General features: G+C 33.5%; 2 protein-coding genes and 1 pseudogene across 2 annotated transcripts; 1 reads left to right on the top strand and 2 right to left on the bottom strand.

Annotated features, from left to right (window-relative positions):
• Window positions 1–565: 565 nt before the first annotated feature.
• LOC111315968 (transcription factor ILI4-like) lies at window positions 566–1,318 on the bottom strand. Its single transcript, XM_022917991.2, has 2 exons — window positions 1,133–1,318; window positions 566–867 (listed from the first exon to the last, which is right to left on the bottom strand). Exons 1-2 carry the CDS (start codon window positions 1,238–1,240, stop codon window positions 724–726), a joined length of 252 nt encoding a protein of 83 aa, XP_022773726.2. The 5' UTR covers window positions 1,241–1,318; the 3' UTR covers window positions 566–723.
• A 1,066-nt stretch (window positions 1,319–2,384) lies between these two features.
• Window positions 2,385–3,073, bottom strand: LOC111316682 (uncharacterized; annotated as a pseudogene).
• Window positions 3,074–13,366: 10,293 nt separating this feature from the next.
• LOC111316681 (ABC transporter B family member 19-like) lies at window positions 13,367–21,243 on the top strand. Its single transcript, XM_022918744.2, has 10 exons — window positions 13,367–13,955; window positions 14,092–14,146; window positions 14,579–14,754; window positions 15,098–15,298; window positions 15,630–15,889; window positions 15,981–16,297; window positions 16,384–16,607; window positions 16,709–17,528; window positions 17,672–17,913; window positions 19,730–21,243. The coding sequence occupies exons 1-10, from the start codon at window positions 13,710–13,712 to the stop codon at window positions 20,936–20,938; spliced, it is 3,750 nt and encodes a 1,249-aa protein (XP_022774479.2). The 5' UTR covers window positions 13,367–13,709; the 3' UTR covers window positions 20,939–21,243.
• Window positions 21,244–21,781: the final 538 nt, after the last annotated feature.

Raw genomic sequence — 21,781 nt, 5'->3', positions numbered from 1 at the left:
TTTTTTTAAACAAAATATTAGTTGGCCACTGTTGGGTTTGGGGCAATTTTCTATTCACTAATATGGGCTCAACCCAAAGTAACCTTCTCTTATCTTGGGCTCTATTGGCCCATATATTATATGAATTTCTCATTATTATATTGCTGCTAATCTTAATTTGTAAGTAATTTCACCTCGGGATTAGTAGTAATCCTAATTATTAAAGATTTTGCCTTGTCCAATATTTTTCCATAAGTGTAATAATGTGTAATAATATGTAATCCAAAGAAGAAGTTAGTGAAAAAATAAGATAATAATGCTGTCTTTGCTTGAACTTTGAAAACAATATTGAAAAGACCTTTGCTATCTTCATGGAAAATGACCTGATTTTGTATGAATTAGCATAAAAGTCAGAATAAGCCAAGATTGAATTTATTAGTCCTTAATTATTGAAGAGCAATTCTCTCACTAAAATCAAGAAAATAATTATTCTTTGAAGCAAACTTATCAACCAACAAACACTGTATCTGTATAGTGTATCAGAATTGAAGATTAAACATAGGGCAAAAAAAAAAAAGACCCAAAATAGAAGAACATATGAATTATAAGCCCTTTGCTTTGTTCCATTGGTTGGCAACAAGAAGGAACAAACCAAAGAAAAAGACTGAAATGTTTATATAAATATATATCTTACAATGAGTTGGAGCATAGATAAGTTTAGTAAAAGAACAAACGTTGCAGTGATTATTGTTGTAGAAATTGTCCAAGGATGTTTGCATTAATGCTGCTAACGATGTCTGGAGAAGCCAGTAACTCTGATATTCGATTGCTTAAATCATCAACCTCTTCATTAAGCCTCTTAATATGACTGCATGTTTCATCCAGAAGCTGCAATAAGAATAACCATAGAGGCAAGGTTGAGTAGTGATTATAAACAAAGCCATAGCATTTAGTGTTGTGTTTATGGTTATGTTCCTAGAACTCTTTATTTTTCTTGAAGTACTCGTATTGGACACGTATCCGACAGATATAGGAGCTCCAATACTCAAATATATGAAAAAACTTTTAAAAAAAAAGTAACATAGGCTTAGATGCTAAGTGACTAGTTAAGCAGATATGGGGGAAGCCAAGTGCATGAGTTTTTCATTCTTACCTTTGTTGCATTTCTTTTCTTCCTCTTGTTAGTTGTTAACAACTCACGAAGTTTGAGGCTAAAATCTTCATTTTCATTGCTTCTGGAACTTGATCTTTTGCTAGACATTGCTGTAAGAGGGAGGAGGAGAAGAGTTTGTCTTTAGTTTGGATTTTTCAGTGGTGTAATGACAATTGAAATATGAAGGGCTTTATAGATGCTGTATGGAGGTTGAAGGTTGGCTATATTTGGTGGGAAGCATATCAACCAAGATAGCTGTTGACATGGGTTGGGGCCCATTTGTCCAAAATCTGCTGGACCAGTTTGTCTCTTAAATTATTGGGGCTTTTTAGAGGTTGTTTGTTTGCCTTTGACTCAAGAACGTTATTAACATGCCTATGCAATTCACCAAATGATGGAAATTGATCAAGTTTTCTGCAATAATACAATATAATCCATTCTCCATAACTAATGGAATGTAACTTGACCTACATTCTATTAAGGTCAAGAAGCTATTGATAGGCTTTATTTGAAATAATTAATAGGTTCTTGGTCGGTAATTAAGGATAAGTTGTAGAAACTTAGAAATAATTTCCAACCATTAATTTCCAACCATAAGAAACCTTGGAAGGTAATACATGACTAGAAATTATCACATTTGCTGATAGGGAAGTTTTTTTTTTTTACTGTCAGGATTAGTAGGATAATATGTATCTCATAAGATATAATAAAAAAAAAAAAAAAAGATGTATGATAATTTTTTAATTTTGCTTATAAAATTAAAAAATTATATTGTCAATATATAAAAAACAAAATACTCATTGAAAATTATGAGTTGAGCCAGATGTTGGGTTCAAAAGTATTTTAGAAGTGGGTATGGAATAATTGAAGAGGGGGGGGGGGGGGGGGGGGGATGGATACCTTGATAAGTTTTAAATTTATAGGTAAATATGGTTGCGTGTCCATATATTAATCTGGTAATGTCTGTCATAGCATGACATACAATCTTGTTAAAGGATTTTTATTCCAAACAATAATGCAAAGTAAAGTCAATTCAAATTCAGTGCGCTGAATGCATTTATTTATTTATTTTTCTTTTTAATGTTAAATGTGGTTCCATTAAAAAAAATGTTGAATTTAGTTACTACTCTATTAAGTACTTGCTTGAGATTGATCAGATTGTTGGGAAGAATGTAGTTTCTGAGACAACAAGTGACTAGGAGTGGTAAAACTGAAGCTTGAAATCTGATCATTTTGTCTACCATGAGATTCATCATTCTCTTTTCTCAATTCTCCGGATCATTTTTTTGACAAAGCCTATTTCTTTCCTCAATTTGCTACCACTTTTCAGTGCCTGTGAATCAGTACAACAAGGAACTTGCAGTGTATTTAAGTAACACAATTAAATTCTTAAAAAACCCAGCTTCACTTGAGCAAACATAAAAGGAAAGATTAATTAAAACTTGTTTTTCGGATACTACCAGAGAGAATACAAAAAGTTTCATTAGCTGACCAATGAGCCCATTGGCAGAACAACTCTTTCCCTCTTCCCACGCTAATCTAGCCTAGTACTCATCGCCTTCATCTTCATCCCTTTCCACGGATTCTGCACCAACTCACCTTCCTCCATACCCTCACCAACATTCCAACACACAAATGCTCACTCGGCATACATCGGATCAAACTTGTGATCAATCCTTGAGAACACTGCAGCAATACTGTAGAGTTTGAAATCATACGAACTGCCCTTTGAACCTTGGACAAATCATCTCCAGGCACCACTGTTGGAGGCTGGTAGTTGATACCACACTTGAACCCAGTTGGGCACCAATCAACGAACAGGACAGTCCTCTTAGTCTTGATTGTTGCCACTGCTGCATTCACATCCTTTGGCACCACATCACCTCTGTACATCAAGCAGCAGTCCATGTATTTCCTATTGCGTGGATCGCATTTGGCCATAGTGGGGGATGGTTCAAAAGCACTGTTAGTGATTTCTGCTACCGATAGTTGCTCACGGTAGGCCTTTTCAGCAGAAATAACTGGTGCAAATGAAGAAATGTTGGGCTTGGTTTCATGGAGGTGGCGTAAAACCAAAACTCATTTATAAGGAGTTTTTATTTCTTTGATCATTCTTTCAAGGTTTTTTTTTAAATTCTTGTGCATTTAAAGAAAGGAACGTCGACGGAGAGGAGGCAGGAAAGAAAAAAAAAGATAAGAATGAAAAAATTGTAGAAATCTTATCAAATTTAATTATTTAAAGATTAACAAATATCCATGAAATTTATAAGAAGGAAACTTTAAACCTGGTCTCACCGTTCATACTAAAATATAATAAGTTGTGAATATGCTAATAAAATTTTAACTTAATTAGATCACAAATTTATTTTGATTTAATTTCTTGATCAGAACTACACAAATCTTCTTTTTCTTTCTTTTTTTCACTCTTTTCATTTTTGTTTCTTTTGTTTCCTGCCTTCTCCATTGTAGCCAACTTTTAATCTGTTACAGCCTCTCTTTACACATGAGTTTTAAAAAACTCTTAAATTTTAGTGACAGAACTAAAAAGTCCTTATGTGTATAGACTTTACTTTTAGGTCACCTCAACACGAAGGAACCAAGCCCAATAAATCTCTCCCCTTTCAACTATGTGGAAAGAATCATCATCCCGACAATCAAACGACAAAATTCAAGCTTCTCTTTTGATATTTGTCAGCATATTAGAGTCATTTTAAAATTAAAGAGAACGAAGACATGGAATGAATTTTATATGCTTTAACAATAATAAATTTGATGTACACAATAGTATGTGCTAGGCCAGATATAACTTATGCAGTTGGTGTTAATAATCGTTTTTTGTCAAATTTAAGAAAAAAGCATTGGAATTCAATCAATTGGATAATGAGATTCACTTTTAGAAGTGAAAAATCAATGTTAGTTGACTACATAATTTAGGTATGGTAGGAGATTTGAATTTTTGAAAGTCTACTTTAGATTTAAATTATTTGATAATATTTTTAAGTAGAGTTGTGTCTTGAAGTACACAAATCCTCTTTTTATTCTTTTTTTTTTCCCTGCCTTCTCTATTCTAGCTAACTTTTAATTCGTTAACAACCTCTCTTTAAATACACATGAGTTTTAAAAAACTCTTAAAGATTGTTGACAAGACTAAAAAGTCCTTATGTGTATCGGCTTTGGTTTTAGGTCACTACAACATGGAGGAACCAACTCCAATAAATCTCTCCCTTTTTTATTATGTAAAAGGAATCGCTATCTTGACAATTGAACGACAATCTTCAATCTTCTCTCTTAATATTTATTAATATATTAGACTCCTTCTACAATTAAAGAGAAGGAAGACATGGAAAAAATTTCATATACTTTAGTAGTAGGAAATTTTATGTAAGTAATAGTGTGACTATTTTAGATATAACCCATGCAATTGGTGTTGATAGTCGCTTTTTGTTAAAATTAGGATGAAAACATTGAAATGCAATTAAGTGGGTTATGAGATTCAGTTTTAGAAGTGAAAAATCAATGCTAGTTGACTACATAATTTAGATATGACAAGAGATGTGAATTCTTGAAAGTCTACCCCAAGTTATTTGATAATACACTCAAATAGGGCTATGTCATGGTAATTGAGACTAAAAAAATGTATTGTACTTTTTACAATATAGGCCGAGTATGTTGTAGCCTATGAAGCATATAAGGAGTTATCATGGATGAAGAGGTTCATATAAGAGCTCAGTTTCAAAAAGCAACACTATGTGATTTTTTGTGACAATCAAAGAACATTTTACTTTAATAAGAATTTTACCTTTTATTAAAAATCAAAACATGTTGATATGAGTTATTAATTAAGAAATACTCTTAATGATAACTTGTTTAAACTTGTAAAGATTTATATTGATCACAATGGCTATGATATGTTAACAAAGACACTATCACATGAGAAATTTGAACTTTGTCCTTCAATTGTCGAGATGGAAATTCTCTCCATATAATTTGAAAATGAGAGATTTGTTCGACTTTGATTTCCTCCACATGGAGATCGCTTAAAATCAAAGCCACACATAAAATCTTTTTAATTCTTTCACCAATCTTTAAGGTTTTTTAAAACTCCTGTATATTTAAAGAGAGGCTGTTGGCATATTAAAAGTTGGCTAAAAGAGAGGTGGCATGAAAAAAGAAATAAAAAAGAAAGATGAAGGATTTCATACAATTTCGATTAAAAAATCAGATTAATAATAATTCATGATCCAATTGAATTAAAATTTTATCAATAATCATAATTTATTGTTTTTTAATTTGAAAAATGAAAACCGAAGTTTAAAATTTTTCATCTACGGATTTCGTAAGTATTTGTATCTCTACATTTGGTGAGAATTTTTTAATTTTTTTATCTTGTAAGATTGTTCGCCACTAACGAGCTGTTGAAGGTGGAACAATTGGCGATTAGCCTCCGTCCTAACTTCATCTAACAGTTGGTTTCAGATCCTAGAACAGAGCACGAGGGACATGTTTTCCAGCTCCGGCTTCACTGAAAAATGTGTTGAAAGCATCATCTCCGCCTCCAACTGTTTTGTCACTAGGCATTTGTCCATCAGGCTGCACCCACAAACAGAAATAAGAAAATAAAAAAAAGGTTAATACCCAATAAAGAATTAGAGGAAAACGTTGAATTTATGTTGAAAATATGGTAGAGAGAGTTACCTGAATTCCAAGTTCAAAGCAGGAGAGTTCCCAACAAGCATTACCAACTTGGACACCAGCCTGACGAAACGCGCTCTCATTTTTGTTAGTGAAAGAAAAGTGATTGATTGAAGGATGCCAAGGACGTATACAAAGACGCCTGGGGCGAGAAAGAGTTGAATGAGCAGTCCAGAAAATAAGTAAATGAGAGAATAGTCAAGGATTTATATAGTGAAAAGAGAATGAAAATGTGGCCTTCTGAAACGACTACGAAAGTGTGGTTTTTTTTATGGTAACATGGCTGAAAAACGGCTATAAATTTTGAATTATAAGGAGATTGGAAGTGGAAACCAGGTAGTGGACCGTTAGGAGGTTGGAGATTGGAAAATTGAATCGTGGCCCCTGGGTAACCAAGTCCATCTAGACATGGCTAAGAAGGGGTGTTTGGGTATGAAGAAAGTTGGTTGCTTAACCTACCTAGATTTCGGACACAACATGGAACTCTAAACCCACTTTTGGTTGCCCAATGCCCACATAACAATGTTAATATGGGCTTTAGTAACAGTATTGAAGGGGTCCAGAGTCAGTGTTTGATTAGCAGTCTGATATTAGTCCTAGGTGAGGCAACAGGCAAAAACCATGTTTATGGGTAGAACATGGTGGCGGAAAAGCAGTTTCCTACTTTGCAGTTTGCAGCCATGCCTTATAATTATTAGTAGAAAATTTTAAAAATAAAAAGACTGAAGAAGGGTTTCTTTTCTATTTCCTCTTTCCCTGCTAAAGACCAAATCAACTTTCTAACAAACTAGTAAACACCATCTTGACTTGGAGTAATAGCCACTCATGAAACTTACCATTAAAAAAAAGTCTTTTCACATGTCAAAAGTCACCTAATTATGTAGTTCGATGATTATTCATTATCTGCTGTTATTGAAAGTAATAATAGTTTAAAAAGAACCCCAAAAGGTTAAGCTATATGTGATTGAATTATTAAGATTATGACAGCTGAGGACCCCCTTTCCGAAATTGCCAATAGCCATTAGGCATGGGGGATTTATAATTATTTCTATGTTTAAGATGGACCCAAGTCGCATTTTCCTCTCATAGCTACCACAATTCACCACATCATTTCATTATGAAATCTGTTTTGAGTTGGAGAGCAGTCATTCTACTGATTTCATGAGGATTTGCCATTATTATTATTTTTGTACTTTCATCAATTTTCTAGGAAAACTCTTTTTTTCCTTCCCCAATCCTTGGTGTTTATTATGTTATGGATCGATACACCCTCTTAAAGATTAACAGTTACTGCTCAGATCAAAAAAGAATTGTCCAACAGATCAAATCCTGGTTTTAGCAAAGAGATCATACATCAATTATTAAATCGGACGAAGCATCTAACTGTATTTTTAACTTGTTTTAATGGAAAAGGAGAAGAAAAATATATATGATATATATGTTTTCATACACTGATTGATTCAAAGGAGACATGAAAGCACTCTCCACCTCCAGGGTATTGGAAAAAGTATAGACTAATCATTTCATGTCTACTGGTGAGATGTATAGGTCAGTTTTAGCTTAGGGTTATTCTCAATATATCAAGCTGTAACAACAATGAAACAAATGATCATGGATTAGTTGGTACTGGTCAGCAAACCAGATATTCATCAATTTTATTTATCTTATTTTATACAAAGTTAGGGCTAAACAGACACAGCCAAGATAAACTAGATTCCCAATAAACTTTTAGACCATTTATTTCAAAAAAAGAAATAGTAAATAAAAATAAAAATAGAACTTTTAGACCATAAGCTTAGACCCCTGACTCCTGGAATGTTTCTGCTGCATAGAATGCCATTCCTGGCTGGAGGCTTCATGCTTTGGGTTCTTTTTTATTATTATTTGAATTTATTAAAATTTAAATTTTAATAATTGAAATTAAGAGTTTAATAGTACACACGATTATCGGCTCTATTCTTCTTTTTATATAATAAGAATTAATGATTTTATAATGAAAACAATTTGTAGCTGCCAATAGCTCCAACTTCTAGTCACATTTGCAAGACAGGTGTAGAATTCTATTTGTAGGTATTGAAATTTAGTCAAAAAAAAAAGCAATTCTTTTCATCAACCAAAAAACCTATCACTGGTGATTCTTTTTGTATGGCTGATAGAACAGATAGAAGGATATTTGCTAATGTATATCCAAAGGCCATACTAAAATATTGGAAGATAAAACCGAAAAAACCCAGAATTATTTGAAGAAAGCATATCACATGCCTGCATAGTACCATTGGTTATTAAAACATAAACTAGGACCAAATTTTCTCACCAAATGGATCTAATGTTCCCAAAAGAGCCTACAACACAACCAAAGGCCACTGCAATTCATTTATAAATCCTTATGGCTCCAAAACAACTTGGCTTTGTTTTTATTATATCACTAATAATAAACTTTTAACCCTAAGTTTAGAGCTATTTGGGGCCAAAGGAAGCATACCAAAGTGCATGCAAGTGTTGAAACATTAGCCGACCATTTTCCTCTTCTTAGTGACCTTTGATCTGACTTTTTTTATCATCAAACCTACGAGTTTCATAAAAAAAAACCTATAATTTGATGGGATAGTTTAAGGTTTTATTATATAATCGATCAAGATGATTAATAAAACAGGATTATCATGTAATTAAGTTATATATATATATATATATGAGTTTGTTTTTGATATATTGACAGTTTAATTTTTATAATTTTATAAATAAGATTAAGAGATTGCTGTATATCTCATTTTTTTTTATTTTTTTATTATATCCTAAAGATATATGTCACTCTATTAATGCTGACAGTGAAGTTTAAAATTCGTAGATGAATTTGATAATTTCTTTATATATTATTAGTCTATTTACACTAATTAAGGGTTTGTTCAAGTCCTAAAATGCCTATGTTTGATGCTATAATGTTAATTAATTAGATAAGAACTCGAAATATTAAAGATCAACAACAAACCATTTGATAATTTGGTGGAATAGTTAGGCTTTGTTGTATAAATCAATAAATAAAACATGATTATAAAAAAAATATAAAATAGTTTGCTATTATTTTACATTAATTAAGGATTAGTTCGGGTTCTAAGACGCTTGACTTTGTTTGATTCTAATCATATCATTTTAGAATTCAATAATTCCATGGTGTTGATATTGGCATTCCCTATTTGGACCACAAAAAACCATGGGATTATGATTAAGACAGGACCTATTTCCACTGCTATGGCTTCTTACACTCTGGTTTTTGAGAAGCATGCAATTTTAAATGCATTCTTGGTTGAGAAAAGAAAAGTCATGCAACATCCAGGAGATTTTGCCTGTGTTTCCTGATACAAGCCAGGCCATGTTGACCCTGCTTCAAACCAGCTTAGAATCGATTTTTTGCGCCATCCAAAGATGGTTAGGGCCTGAAATGAGTCATCAGAAGATTCAGGACAATGGGCTGAAGGAGCCAGCTGAAGCAAGCAAACAGGTTGAGTTCTGGTCTAGCCCAACAAGCAAGCAGTTACATTTGAGATTGAGGAGAATTGATCCAGAAAAAAATAAATAAAAAAAAGCACCAAATGATTTCTGATATCACCCCTGGATGTGACTTGAAGCACGATTGGTGAGGATATTTTTGGAGGCTTTCGCTTTTGGAGAACCAGATGGTGATATAGAGTTGCATTTTCAATCGTGACATGTTTTAGAAAAAGGCTGCAAATTGAGTTGATGAGACGGAAGAAAAGGTTTCCTACTTGATTTAGCCACCTTACCTACTTTTCTCTCACATGCCAATTTTTTCATCCTATAATTTGGCTTTGATTTGTTATTTGCCTTGTCCTTAACCCAGAGATGTTCATGGTTCGACCGAATTTATATTTGTATTAATAATTTATATATTTATTTAAATATGATTTGATTTAATATTTTAAATTTTAAAATTATTTTAAAAGAGATTCAAATTAAAAAAATAAATTTTAAATTCATTCATTAAAATTAATTCATATAATAAAAATTAATTTTTTAAAAGATAAAATATAAAAAAATAAAAATTTACATATATATATATTTATATAATTATAATATTTTAATTATACATAATTTATTTGAATCAAATTCATAATTTAATTTTTTTTTAAGATCATACTCTAAATTTAAACGAATTTAAAAATTATATATAAATCTATTAAACAAATTTTAATTTATTATCTAAACTCTCTTAAAATTTAAACAAATTTTCAAACTTAAGTAAATGGTTCAACCTTTGAACATATTTATCTTAAATACTGCTCAAAATCTTAAAAATTATACATCAATCTTAAGGTAAATATTTAATGATTTTGAAATTTAAATTTCAACAATTTTTTATTTTTAAATTACAATTAAAAACAATCTTTGAATGCTCCTTGACATATTGACAGGAAAAAAAAAAAAAGGAAAAACAAATAGTTGGTGCCGTGCATCCTTGGAATGGAAGATCAGTTCCATTTATGCACATGAATCCATTACTTTTTTTTTATTTTAAACATAATATAAAAGGAAACAAAACCTATAAATGAAAAAAAGGCATGCAAAATGGGCAAACCTACAAGAAGTAGGAGGTATTTTTACTACAATGGTTAAGTTCATGCCACCTATTATAAATGTACAAGTCTAATCTCAATCTGGAAAATGCTGTAAGTAACCTTTGAAGGACCATGCTATATATTTTATATTTACAAAATAATTTTTAAGTCGAAATTAACAAGTTGTATAAAAAAATATAATGACAACGAATGTAATTTTCGTGAAGGGACAAAATCAATTATTTTTTTGCCTCCATATAATAATCCCAAAACCTAATATAAAAGAAAACAAAACCTACAAATTGAATAAAAGCATGTCAAATGAGCAAACCTACAAAAAAATAATAGCTGATCTGATCTGATCCATGAACACGCTAAGATATATATGTTTATCCTTATGATTAAGATTTAACCATTACGACAATTCAGGTTTATCTTAACTGGTGTTATTCTCTTGGACCCAATCTAATTCTAACCCTCCTACTTCTAAAATTGCAATATGAATCCTCCCATTTCCCAGGCTTTGTTCTTTTAGCTATGGAGACATTGAAAACAAAAAAACTTTAGTGACAAATGATAATGCTGTATCAGATGACACAATGAGAAAAGGGCATTGTAATGGTAACTCCAGGAATAATGAGGAAACCTAACATTTTTCCCTGGAAGAAAGATTGATTGTTTTTTTGGAATTTGGATACAAAGATAAAAATGGCGAAAACCAAAGGAATGGTAGCCAAGTTTTCTGAACTTTCCTGATGGCATTCATACAATATTGGGGCCTAGCAATTTATTATGGGCTTCCAATTTTATCAGAACTAAATACATATATATATATATATATTTATGTATCTATCGATATCTATCTTCAATGCTCAAAAATAACGATGGCTGAATTGATTATGGGCCGTTGGGAATCTGACTTTTTTTTTTAACATTCAACCATGACCACGAAACTTCCTACAACTTGTTAATATAGTTTATAGTTCATTTAATTGAAAAGAGCGGATGAGGCATATTTTCCTCCATATATGTACTTGTTCCTCTAAAACACAATGATTTCACATTCAAATCAACCTACCACTCAATTTTTTCATTGGATTGATGTTAACTTGTTAAGTATTAACTTGTTTGGTTGATAATTTGACTGATATTACTTAAACCATTTTGATTTTTTTTTTTTTTGAAATTTTTTTATAAAAAAATCATAATTTTAAAAAAATTATATGAATTAATTAAATTAAATTATCAAAAATTTATTTTTTCACAAATAAGAAGAAGAATTATAAGGATATACATTGCCAACAAAGAAGGTTTTTTTTTTTTTTTTTTTTTTTGCCCACTTATGAGATTCTCATATGCTAAATTTGTACAAAAATTCAATATATATAAAGTACAACCCACTCAAAAACTTAATGCTGAAAATATGGCTTTGGCAACAAAATCTAGTTCATTTACTCATTGGAGTAAAATACTTCAGGCAACAAACAAATGCATAAAAAGTACTAATGGAAACCAAAAAATTATGTAGGCATCCTGAGAAAATTAAGAGGCTGCCAATGGCACATGCAAATTGTCAGTGAATTAAAAGGGCTTCTCTGCAAATGATTCCCAAAGTTTTTTTTTTTTTTTTTCTTTCTTTTTTTCATGGAATTTCAGAATCACATGATAAAACCATTTCACAGATCACCAGAAATGGATGCAGAAATAAACTATACAATCAGTTATTATAGTTTAAAAGAAAAGGAAAAGATTTATATAAGTGAAATTCGTAAAATTTTTTATTAAAATATGTACATAAAAATTTAAATTGAAAATCAAAATTAATAAATTAAAATATTTCATAACATAGATAAAGCATATAAAATTTGAAAATTTTTTGATATATTTATGAAATAGATATTTTTAATAAAAGTATTAATATAATTTTTATTATTGAATAAATATCGATCAAATTTAAATTATAATAATATTTTTTATATATTATTAATCTTCACATTAAATTCTATCAATATATCAATTTAAATTTTTTTATTAAAATTTTTATTTATTTATTTTTAATAAAAAACTTAACGAACTTCGCCTATAAAATTTTATGTAAATTTTATAAAAAAAATGAAAGAGCCAATAAAATTATGACAAGTAGATTAACTTCTTTTCACTACCTTGTCAAACTTTGTATAAATTCTCAAAAGGTAAATTTATTTGTTTTCATTGTTTCTGAAATTGTGACATGGAAAAAAAGTAACTTCCTATTTTGCAACCACAGTTACAGTGCTTCCATCTTCAAACTTCACTTTCATTTTTATGGCAAAATGGCAACTTTTATTACATTTTAAAAGCTATAGTTCATTTCATTCATTTGGTGAAATTTTCTTTTTAAAAGTTAATTACAAGTTTCCTGTGTTATCAAAAAAATATACTTATTAATAAGAAATTAAGTTTCATCAAAAGTAATTTTGACTTAGATTATTTTAGATTATTTTTATTAATTTTAATCTTAATTTTTTTGTCCCAAATTATTTGAATAATATTGGTTTTCTCGAAATTTAAAACAATTTAACTTTAACTGATTTAATATTAAATTTTAAATTATTTTTATAAAATTAAATTTTCATGATTTTTAATAATAAAAAATAAATAAATATTAAAAATAAAAATATTAAATATTAAAAATTTTTTAAAAACATCTTTAAAAAATAACAAAAAAAAGTAGCAAGTGAGTATATAATTTTTATATTTTTTTGCCCTAACTTGAGAATTTTTATAAATCTATCTGTAGTCTAGTTTTTTTTTTTTTTTTCATGCTAAAAAAATTTCTTATTTGAAAAAAGGAACATTATTGTAATAAAATCAAAATAAAATATTTATTTTTTAGCTGAAAAAACTCTTGTGGTTTGACCAATGGTCCAAGTAACACATGCATTCACTTTCTCTCTCTTTCTATATATTCACTCATTCAAACACTCACTTTGTGCTGCTTTGCCCTTTACCTTTTTTTTTTTTTTTCCTTTCTTTTCTTCAGCTTAGTTCTCGAACTGATAAACTCGAAAACGGACATTGTCAGATTTTCGAGAACTTAAAAAAGAGGAAGAGAGAGAAGAAAAAAAGGGCCTTTAGATCTCTCATTTCTTCTTTCACCCTCAGATCTTCCCTCTCTCTTTTTCTTTCTTTCAATCGCTATTCTCACTCAAAGGCTTTAACTCAATTCCCTTGTGTCTACTCAATCTAACTCAAACTCATTGAAGCTTTTCCTCCCTTTCTCTCCTTTTTTTTCCATTTAACAACTTGGGTTATCTTTGGTTTTTGAGTTTATAATGGCTGAACCAACAGAAACAAAGGCAGTCCCAGAAGCAGAAAAGAAGAAAGAACAAAGCTTGCCATTTTACCAACTTTTCACTTTTGCTGACAAATATGATTATTTGTTGATGATCTCTGGTAGCTTGGGAGCTATTATCCATGGTTCCTCAATGCCTGTTTTCTTCTTGTTATTTGGTGAAATGGTTAATGGCTTTGGCAAAAACCAATCTGATTTGCCTAAAATGACTCATGAAGTTGCCAAGGTTCTTTCTTTTTTCCATTTTTTCATAAAAAATATATCAAAAACCAAAACTTTTCCTGTTCTCTGTTTTATTTTTACCAACTTTTTCTTGTTTTCAGATCTAAGATCTGTTATTTTTTTTTATTGTTTTAATGCAGTATGCACTCTATTTTGTGTATCTTGGTCTTATTGTCTGCCTATCATCTTATGCAGGTACATTTCTTTTCCTTTTTCTTATTTGCTTTTTTGGGATTAATGGTTAAGGACTTAAGGCCTTTTTCTTTTAAATGTATACAATCTTTGAAAGGAACCGTTCAGGCAACGTTACAGTTGTTGCACCATAGTTTCAGTCATAAGTGACTTGTGTATAGTGTAGCCAGTTCAATCAAAACGGACCGGTGGGTACGTTCCCACGTGGTCTTAAGGGCTTTCTCTTTGTTCTTTTGTTTCTTCACTTCTCAATCCAAGTACCCTTCTAATAAAATTCTCTCTTTCATTTTTCATTTTTAAATTTTATTCAACATTATCTTCCACTATAGTCCCATGTGTTTCATTACATTGATTCTTACTGCGCTGGGTAGCTGTTAAGTTTATCCGTTGAAAAAAGGTTTAATTGTAGCATTTTTTTCTTTTTCCTGTTGCCAGAGATTGCATGTTGGATGTACACAGGGGAAAGACAAGTAAGCACATTCAGAAAAAAGTATTTGGAAGCAGTTTTGAAGCAAGATGTTGGATTCTTTGACACTGATGCAAGAACTGGGGATATTGTTTTTAGTGTCTCAACTGATACTCTACTTGTCCAAGATGCAATCAGTGAGAAGGTTGGTTCTTTTGCTTGTTTTTTTGCCCCTTAGTTTTATCTTTGTATTTCTGGAATTTCTTTTGCTTGTTTTCTGTTTTGTGGTTGTAATCTGATGCTGGCCATGGCGTTAGTTCTCAATTTTCTAATCTGGTTTTGTTGGTTGTACATAAATGCGGGTCCCTACCTTATTATTTGGGGTTTGAATCTTTGACTGTGCACGTTAGCATATCTGTGTTATCGTGCACCTGCATCTCTGTTTTGACGTTTGCCATTTGGTTTCTTAAGTGATCAATGGAATTTATTAACAGTTTGAATGAAATGAAAGGAATCATCATTCATTGATTTTTTGGGTGAAATTTTAGGTTGGGAACTTTATCCATTATTTGTCAACTTTCCTGGCTGGTTTGGTGGTTGGTTTTGTATCAGCATGGAGGTTAGCCCTGCTAAGTGTGGCAGTGATCCCTGGAATTGCATTTGCGGGTGGTTTATATGCGTATACTTTGACAGGCCTCACTTCCAAAAGCCGGGAATCCTATGCAAATGCTGGCATTATTGCCGAGCAGGTGAGCTATTTTCGCCTAAGAAAGCATGGAATAACTTTTAATTATGTCTAAGCGGCATATCTTTTTGCCAGATTGTGGACTATCTATATGTTTGGTAGTAATTAAGTCTTTTTACACTGTCTTCTAGTGTGCAACATTCAAGGGAGCTGCTTTTCATTGAACTTTATCACTATCACTTTCCAAATTCCTGATGGAATTTCAAATTTGATTTTTAATCCTGTTATCAGAAATTATCCCATATTACAATTTAAGAACTTTATATTTGAGAGATTTCAGGTTATTAACCTGATCTTTACTGCCTGGTTATCTAAGTCTTTTATCATCCGGACAGGCCATTGCACAAGTTCGGACAGTTTACTCGTATGTTGGTGAGAGCGAGGCCCTTAATTCCTACTCAGATGCGATACAGAATACGCTAAAACTTGGGTACAAGGCTGGGATGGCCAAGGGTTTGGGGCTAGGGTGTACATATGGCATAGCTTGCATGTCTTGGGCCCTTGTTTTTTGGTACGCTGGTGTTTTTATCAGGAATGGACAGACTGATGGAGGCAAGGCATTCACGGCAATTTTCTCTGCCATTGTTGGTGGCATGTAAGATCTTAAGCTCATGTATCATATCAATTGTGATTAAAGATGAACTAATCTTTACTGCAATTATATCGTATTAAATTTACTATTGCAGGAGTTTGGGTCAGTCATTTTCCAATCTTGGGGCATTTAGTAAAGGAAAAGCAGCTGGTTACAAGTTGATGGAGATTATCAAGCAAAGGCCCTCCATAATCCAAGACCATTCAGATGGAAAAGTACTGCCTGAGGTTAATGGCAATATAGAATTCAAGGATGTGACTTTCAGCTACCCATCAAGACCAGATGTTATCATCTTTCGCAATTTTGCAATTTTCTTTCCAGCAGGAAAGACCATTGCAGTTGTTGGTGGTAGTGGTTCAGGGAAGAGTACTGTTGTCTCTCTGATAGAGAGGTTCTATGATCCTAACCAGGGTAATCAAGAGACTTTTGTTATTTTTTAAGAATGAAATTCTTTGCCCCTCGGAAAATAGAGCTGACATTTCTTTTTGGTTAAGCAGGACAGATTTTGTTGGATAATGTGGACATAAAGACACTGCAACTAAAATGGTTACGTGATCAGATTGGTCTGGTGAATCAAGAACCTGCTCTCTTTGCAACTACCATTGTTGAGAACATACTCTATGGAAAGCCTGATGCAACAATGGATGAAGTGGAAGCTGCTGCTTCTGCAGCAAATGCTCACAGCTTTATTACCCTACTTCCTAATGGTTATAGCACTCAGGTTGGTCTCTTTGAATTTAATATTCTAGTTCAAATTTAATTCTTTGCTCCTTATTTGTATCACAAAATGTTGTTTTTTTGTGCACTTAAATGCAAATTAAGGTGGGAGAGCGAGGAGTCCAACTCTCTGGTGGCCAAAAACAGAGAATTGCAATTGCTAGAGCCATGTTGAAGAACCCTAAGATCTTGCTTCTTGATGAAGCAACAAGTGCGCTTGATGCAGGCTCTGAGAGTATTGTTCAGGAAGCTCTTGATCGCCTCATGGTTGGCAGAACAACTGTAGTTGTTGCACATCGCCTTTCCACCATAAAGAATGTTGATTCAATAGCTGTTATACAGCAAGGGCGAGTTGTTGAGACAGGAACTCACGAAGAATTGATTGCTAAGGCAGGGGCATATGCTTCATTAATCAGATTCCAAGAAATGGTGGGAAATAGAGACTTTGCTAACCCATCAACTCACCGTTCACGCTCATCACGTCTAAGTCATTCACTGTCAACTAAGTCCTTAAGTCTCCGGTCTGGCAGCTTGCGGAACTTGAGCTATTCTTACAGTACTGGTGCTGATGGCCGCATAGAGATGGTCTCAAATGCAGAGACAGACCGTAAAAATCCTGCTCCTGATGGCTATTTCTGCCGGCTTCTCAAGCTAAATGCTCCTGAATGGCCCTATTCAATCATGGGAGCCGTTGGTTCTGTGCTTTCTGGTTTTATTGGACCAACTTTTGCCATTGTGATGAGCAATATGATTGAGGTCTTCTACTATACAAATCCTACCTCCATGGAAAGAAAGACGAAAGAATATGTTTTCATATACATTGGAGCTGGTCTATATGCTGTCATTGCTTATTTGATTCAGCATTATTTCTTCAGCATAATGGGAGAAAACCTCACAACAAGAGTGAGGAGGATGATGCTTGGAGGTACTAATTTGCAACTACAAGTTGCTTTTTCTTTTTCTAATATGGATGGGAGGGAAAGTAGGGAGGAGATTCTGTAATATGTATACATTGCCTAGCAATTTGATTGTATGTTTGTTAATTTTCTACTGTTTTCTTGTCTTCAGCAATTCTGAGGAATGAAGTCGGATGGTTCGATGAGGAAGAGCACAATTCAAGCCTTCTTGCAGCCAGACTGGCAACTGATGCTGCCGATGTAAAATCTGCCATAGCGGAGAGAATCTCAGTGATACTGCAAAATATGACTTCACTTCTCACCTCATTCATCGTTGCATTCATAGTAGAATGGAGGGTCTCCCTTCTCATCCTTGGTACCTTCCCCCTTCTGGTCCTTGCAAACTTTGCTCAGGTAAGCTCACCCTTTTCACCATTTTTTTTTTGCCTTCTCTCTCTCCCTCACTTCTTTCTAACCAATTATCAAAGCTATAATTTCACCATTTTGTCGACTAATGTGATCAGCGGTCCAAGTTCACAGTTCAAAGACCCCAAAACCATGCTGCTTAAAAAAAAAAAGCTTGCATTTTCCAGGATGAATTTTGAAGTATTTAAGTCCACTAGGGGCATATAGGTAACTCGATATTATAAAAATCTTTCACTACGGTGTCAGATTTTTTATTCTTCTTTTGATCTCTGGAATCTAACTTCACTTTAACTTTCCATCAAACGACAAAAAAAGAAAATCCAACGGGCTCCTTACCATTGCTTTGCAGGAGCTTCCTCCAAGTTTGGTCTGGTGCATCGACTTCTAGAAGTTAACACAAAAAACCAAATATCATATGACCCTGATGAAATAACAGTGAACAATAAAATATCCAAGATTCCATGGCCACCCCATCAGCTTCCTTACCACTGAGAAAGTGTTAGTAGCTTATTTCTCGAGGTTATAACCTACTATTTTTTCTTTTTTTTCCTTTGTTTTCTTCCCTTAACTCAAAATTTCAACTTGTCTAGTTTCTCACACTTCTTTTATAATGCACCGACACTGCACCTTCCAGTGTATATGAGTTTTCCGTCTAATTTTAGAAAACCAAGTTATAGGGCTTCTGTTTTTTCCTAGGAACATGAGCTTTGATATCTATCTCTCTATCTACCAGATGCCACCAAACCATATGATAGTTTCAAGAGACTCTTGTCCCGTGATCTTCTAATCCATGATCTTATGTATTTTGAAGGTATCATCGTCGTCTTCTTCTTCTCCTCTGTTCCTTTGTTTTTATTTACCTGGAGAGTGTCATGTTACGACAGGAAACAGTGTCATGGCAGTGCCTAAGAGATAGAAAGTGCCCATGGTAATAACATGTGTAGGGTGTGCATTATTCACACAGTAAAATCCTTTGTGCATTATTGTCATTCAAAGGTTTAGGCCTCAGTTTATGGGGGGTTTAGAATCCGGGTTTGTTTTTTCAAACAGAGGCCAACCCACTGCTGGTTGTCTGTATGTGTTGGACAGTGCTCTAAGTTGGCACATGCTCTATAAATAGTGAAATAGGACTACACTTGCAATGTGTACAATGATCATAATCTTGTCCTTGTGAAAGGAACTTTATTTGCCTGGTCCTAGCAATGAAGTTAAACCTGATTTGGCTTAATGTTAATTGGTCCCACCTCATTGAAGCCAAGGGCCAAGTCAGTGTTAACTGTTTGGAATTTGGACAAAAAAAAAAGGAAAAAAGAATTTGAATTCTCCTTACCTTAATGGAGATCAGATCAAGCTCTGAAATTCAATATCACATGTGCACGCTCTGGGTAATGGCCAGACATCATATGGTCTCCAATTTCTATGCTCTGAATTGAAAACAACGGAAAAAAAAAGAAAAAAGAAACAAAAAACTTATGTGTTTTAAGTTTTAACAATCTAACTTGTGTATTATATTTAACCCGTTTTACTCAAAATAGTTTTGTTGCCGTCGTAATTCTGTTAGTTTTTTATGACTTTTACCTTTTATATCTTTCTCTCAAATATTCAACTAAATAATTGACCCAAGATGTTGGTAATTTAATTGTTCTAATGCTGCTATTATTGGAAACTGATCTTACCCTTTTTGAGTTGAACTCTTTTGCAGTCTTAAGTCATAAAATCAACTTTTATATGAAATGTCTTAGCTTCCTTGTCAATTTGATATATACAGTTTCCAGGCAATTAATTCTGTTTTTTTGTACTGCAGCAACTCTCTCTCAAAGGGTTTGCTGGTGACACAGCTAAGGCACATGCAAAGACTAGCATGATTGCTGGTGAAGGTGTAAGCAATATCAGAACAGTTGCAGCCTTCAATGCGCAAAACAAGATCCTTTCACTGTTTTGCCATGAGCTCCGAGTTCCCCAAATGCAAAGCCTTCGCCGCAGCCAAACTTCTGGCCTCCTCTTCGGCCTATCTCAACTTGCTCTCTATGCTTCTGAAGCTCTCATACTTTGGTACGGCGCCCACCTTGTTAGCAAAGGTGTCTCCACATTCTCTAAGGTGATCAAGGTTTTTGTGGTATTGGTGGTCACAGCAAATTCTGTTGCAGAAACTGTTAGTCTTGCTCCTGAGATTATTAGGGGTGGTGAAGCTGTTGGTTCAGTGTTCTCTATTTTAGATCGTTCTACAAAGATCGACCCAAATGATCCAGAGGCAGAGCCAGTTGAAACAGTTCGTGGAGAAATTGAACTTAGGCATGTAGATTTTGCATATCCATCACGACCTGATACCAGTGTGTTTAGAGACCTTAACCTTCGAATCCGTGCTGGCCAAAGCCAAGCACTTGTTGGGGCTAGTGGCTCTGGCAAGAGTTCAATCATTGCATTGATTGAGCGATTCTATGATCCTACCGCTGGAAAGGTTATGATCGACGGGAAAGATATCCGGAGATTGAACTTGATGTCTCTTAGGCTTAAAATTGGATTGGTGCAACAAGAGCCAGCCCTCTTTGCTGCCAGCATTTTTGATAATATTGCTTATGGAAAAGAAGAGGCAACTGAAGCTGAAGTAATAGAAGCAGCCCAGGCAGCTAATGTGCATGGTTTTGTTAGTGCATTGCCTGATGGGTACAAAACACCAGTTGGTGAGAGAGGGGTTCAGCTCTCTGGGGGTCAGAAACAAAGAATTGCAATAGCAAGGGCGGTGCTTAAGGACCCAACAATATTATTACTGGATGAGGCCACCAGTGCCCTTGATGCAGAGTCAGAGTGTGTGCTGCAAGAAGCACTTGAAAGGTTAATGAGGGGCCGCACCACGGTGCTTGTGGCTCACCGTCTCTCGACAATAAGAAATGTTGACAGTATTGGAGTAGTCCAAGATGGGCGCATCGTAGAACAAGGCAGCCACACCGAGTTGATTAGCCGAGCTGAAGGAGCCTATTCTAGGCTCTTGCAACTACAACACCATCATATATGAGAGTCTTTTATTGAAGCAACATGGCCTTGTTGGGGGGTAATTATGTTTTGAACCCATTAACCTTGTGTTTCCATCTTTCTTTTCTGGATGATGATGTCTATAGATATGGGAATGTGGAGACTGTATCTTAAGAACTACTGCCCCATTGGAAATGGGGTAGAAAATGTTAAATTATTGATATCTATGGTGCATAAGCTAAGCCCCTTGACTATCCAGTTGGTCAGGTGATTGATTGGCTCTACTTCTTTTTGTAATTGAATTTTTATAATACTATAAAGTGCAAACCCTAGACACTACCTTTCCAACCCTTGTGAAAACCTTTTTCTTGATTTGACTTTTCATTTGCATGTGTTTACTGAAGGGTTCTTTTCGGTTCTAGATAAGTGCATCTCTTTTTAATGGCTTCCAGGCCCACATGGTTTAGCTCTAACAAGATAACTGCTTATCTCTTTCTAACAAGATGCACAGACATATTCATTCATGGCAGATGGTAGTGAAATTATTGTAAAAGTAAAAGATCTTAGATGTAAAGTAGAAGTTAATGCTGCAAAAAGGATGTCATGACCCACTATTGCATAAAGGGCCCAATTTTGAGCAATTTTTGGAGTGCACCTGTAAATGTAGGTACCCTTTTCTTTACACTTGAATTCAGTGTGTTTTTTTACAAGGCTCCATCCCATACTTTTCGAAAAAAGAAAATGAAGCATGGGCAGCTTCTTCTATCATCAGAATGATTGTAGAGTTCACTGAAAGGTGCATTTCTGTCCTTGGTCCGTCACAAAGGTGAAAAAACTAAGTGGACTCCAAGCCAGTTGGCCCTATGCAACTTTTACAGCTCACTGG

Source organism: Durio zibethinus, chromosome 24 (genome assembly GCF_047325235.1).
Source record: "Durio zibethinus cultivar Kanyao isolate XHJ-2024 chromosome 24, ASM4732523v1, whole genome shotgun sequence".
NCBI lineage: Eukaryota > Viridiplantae > Streptophyta > Magnoliopsida > Malvales > Malvaceae > Durio > Durio zibethinus.
The sequence above is the reverse complement of the archived record's forward strand: the minus strand, read 5'-3'. Positions and strand labels throughout refer to the sequence as shown.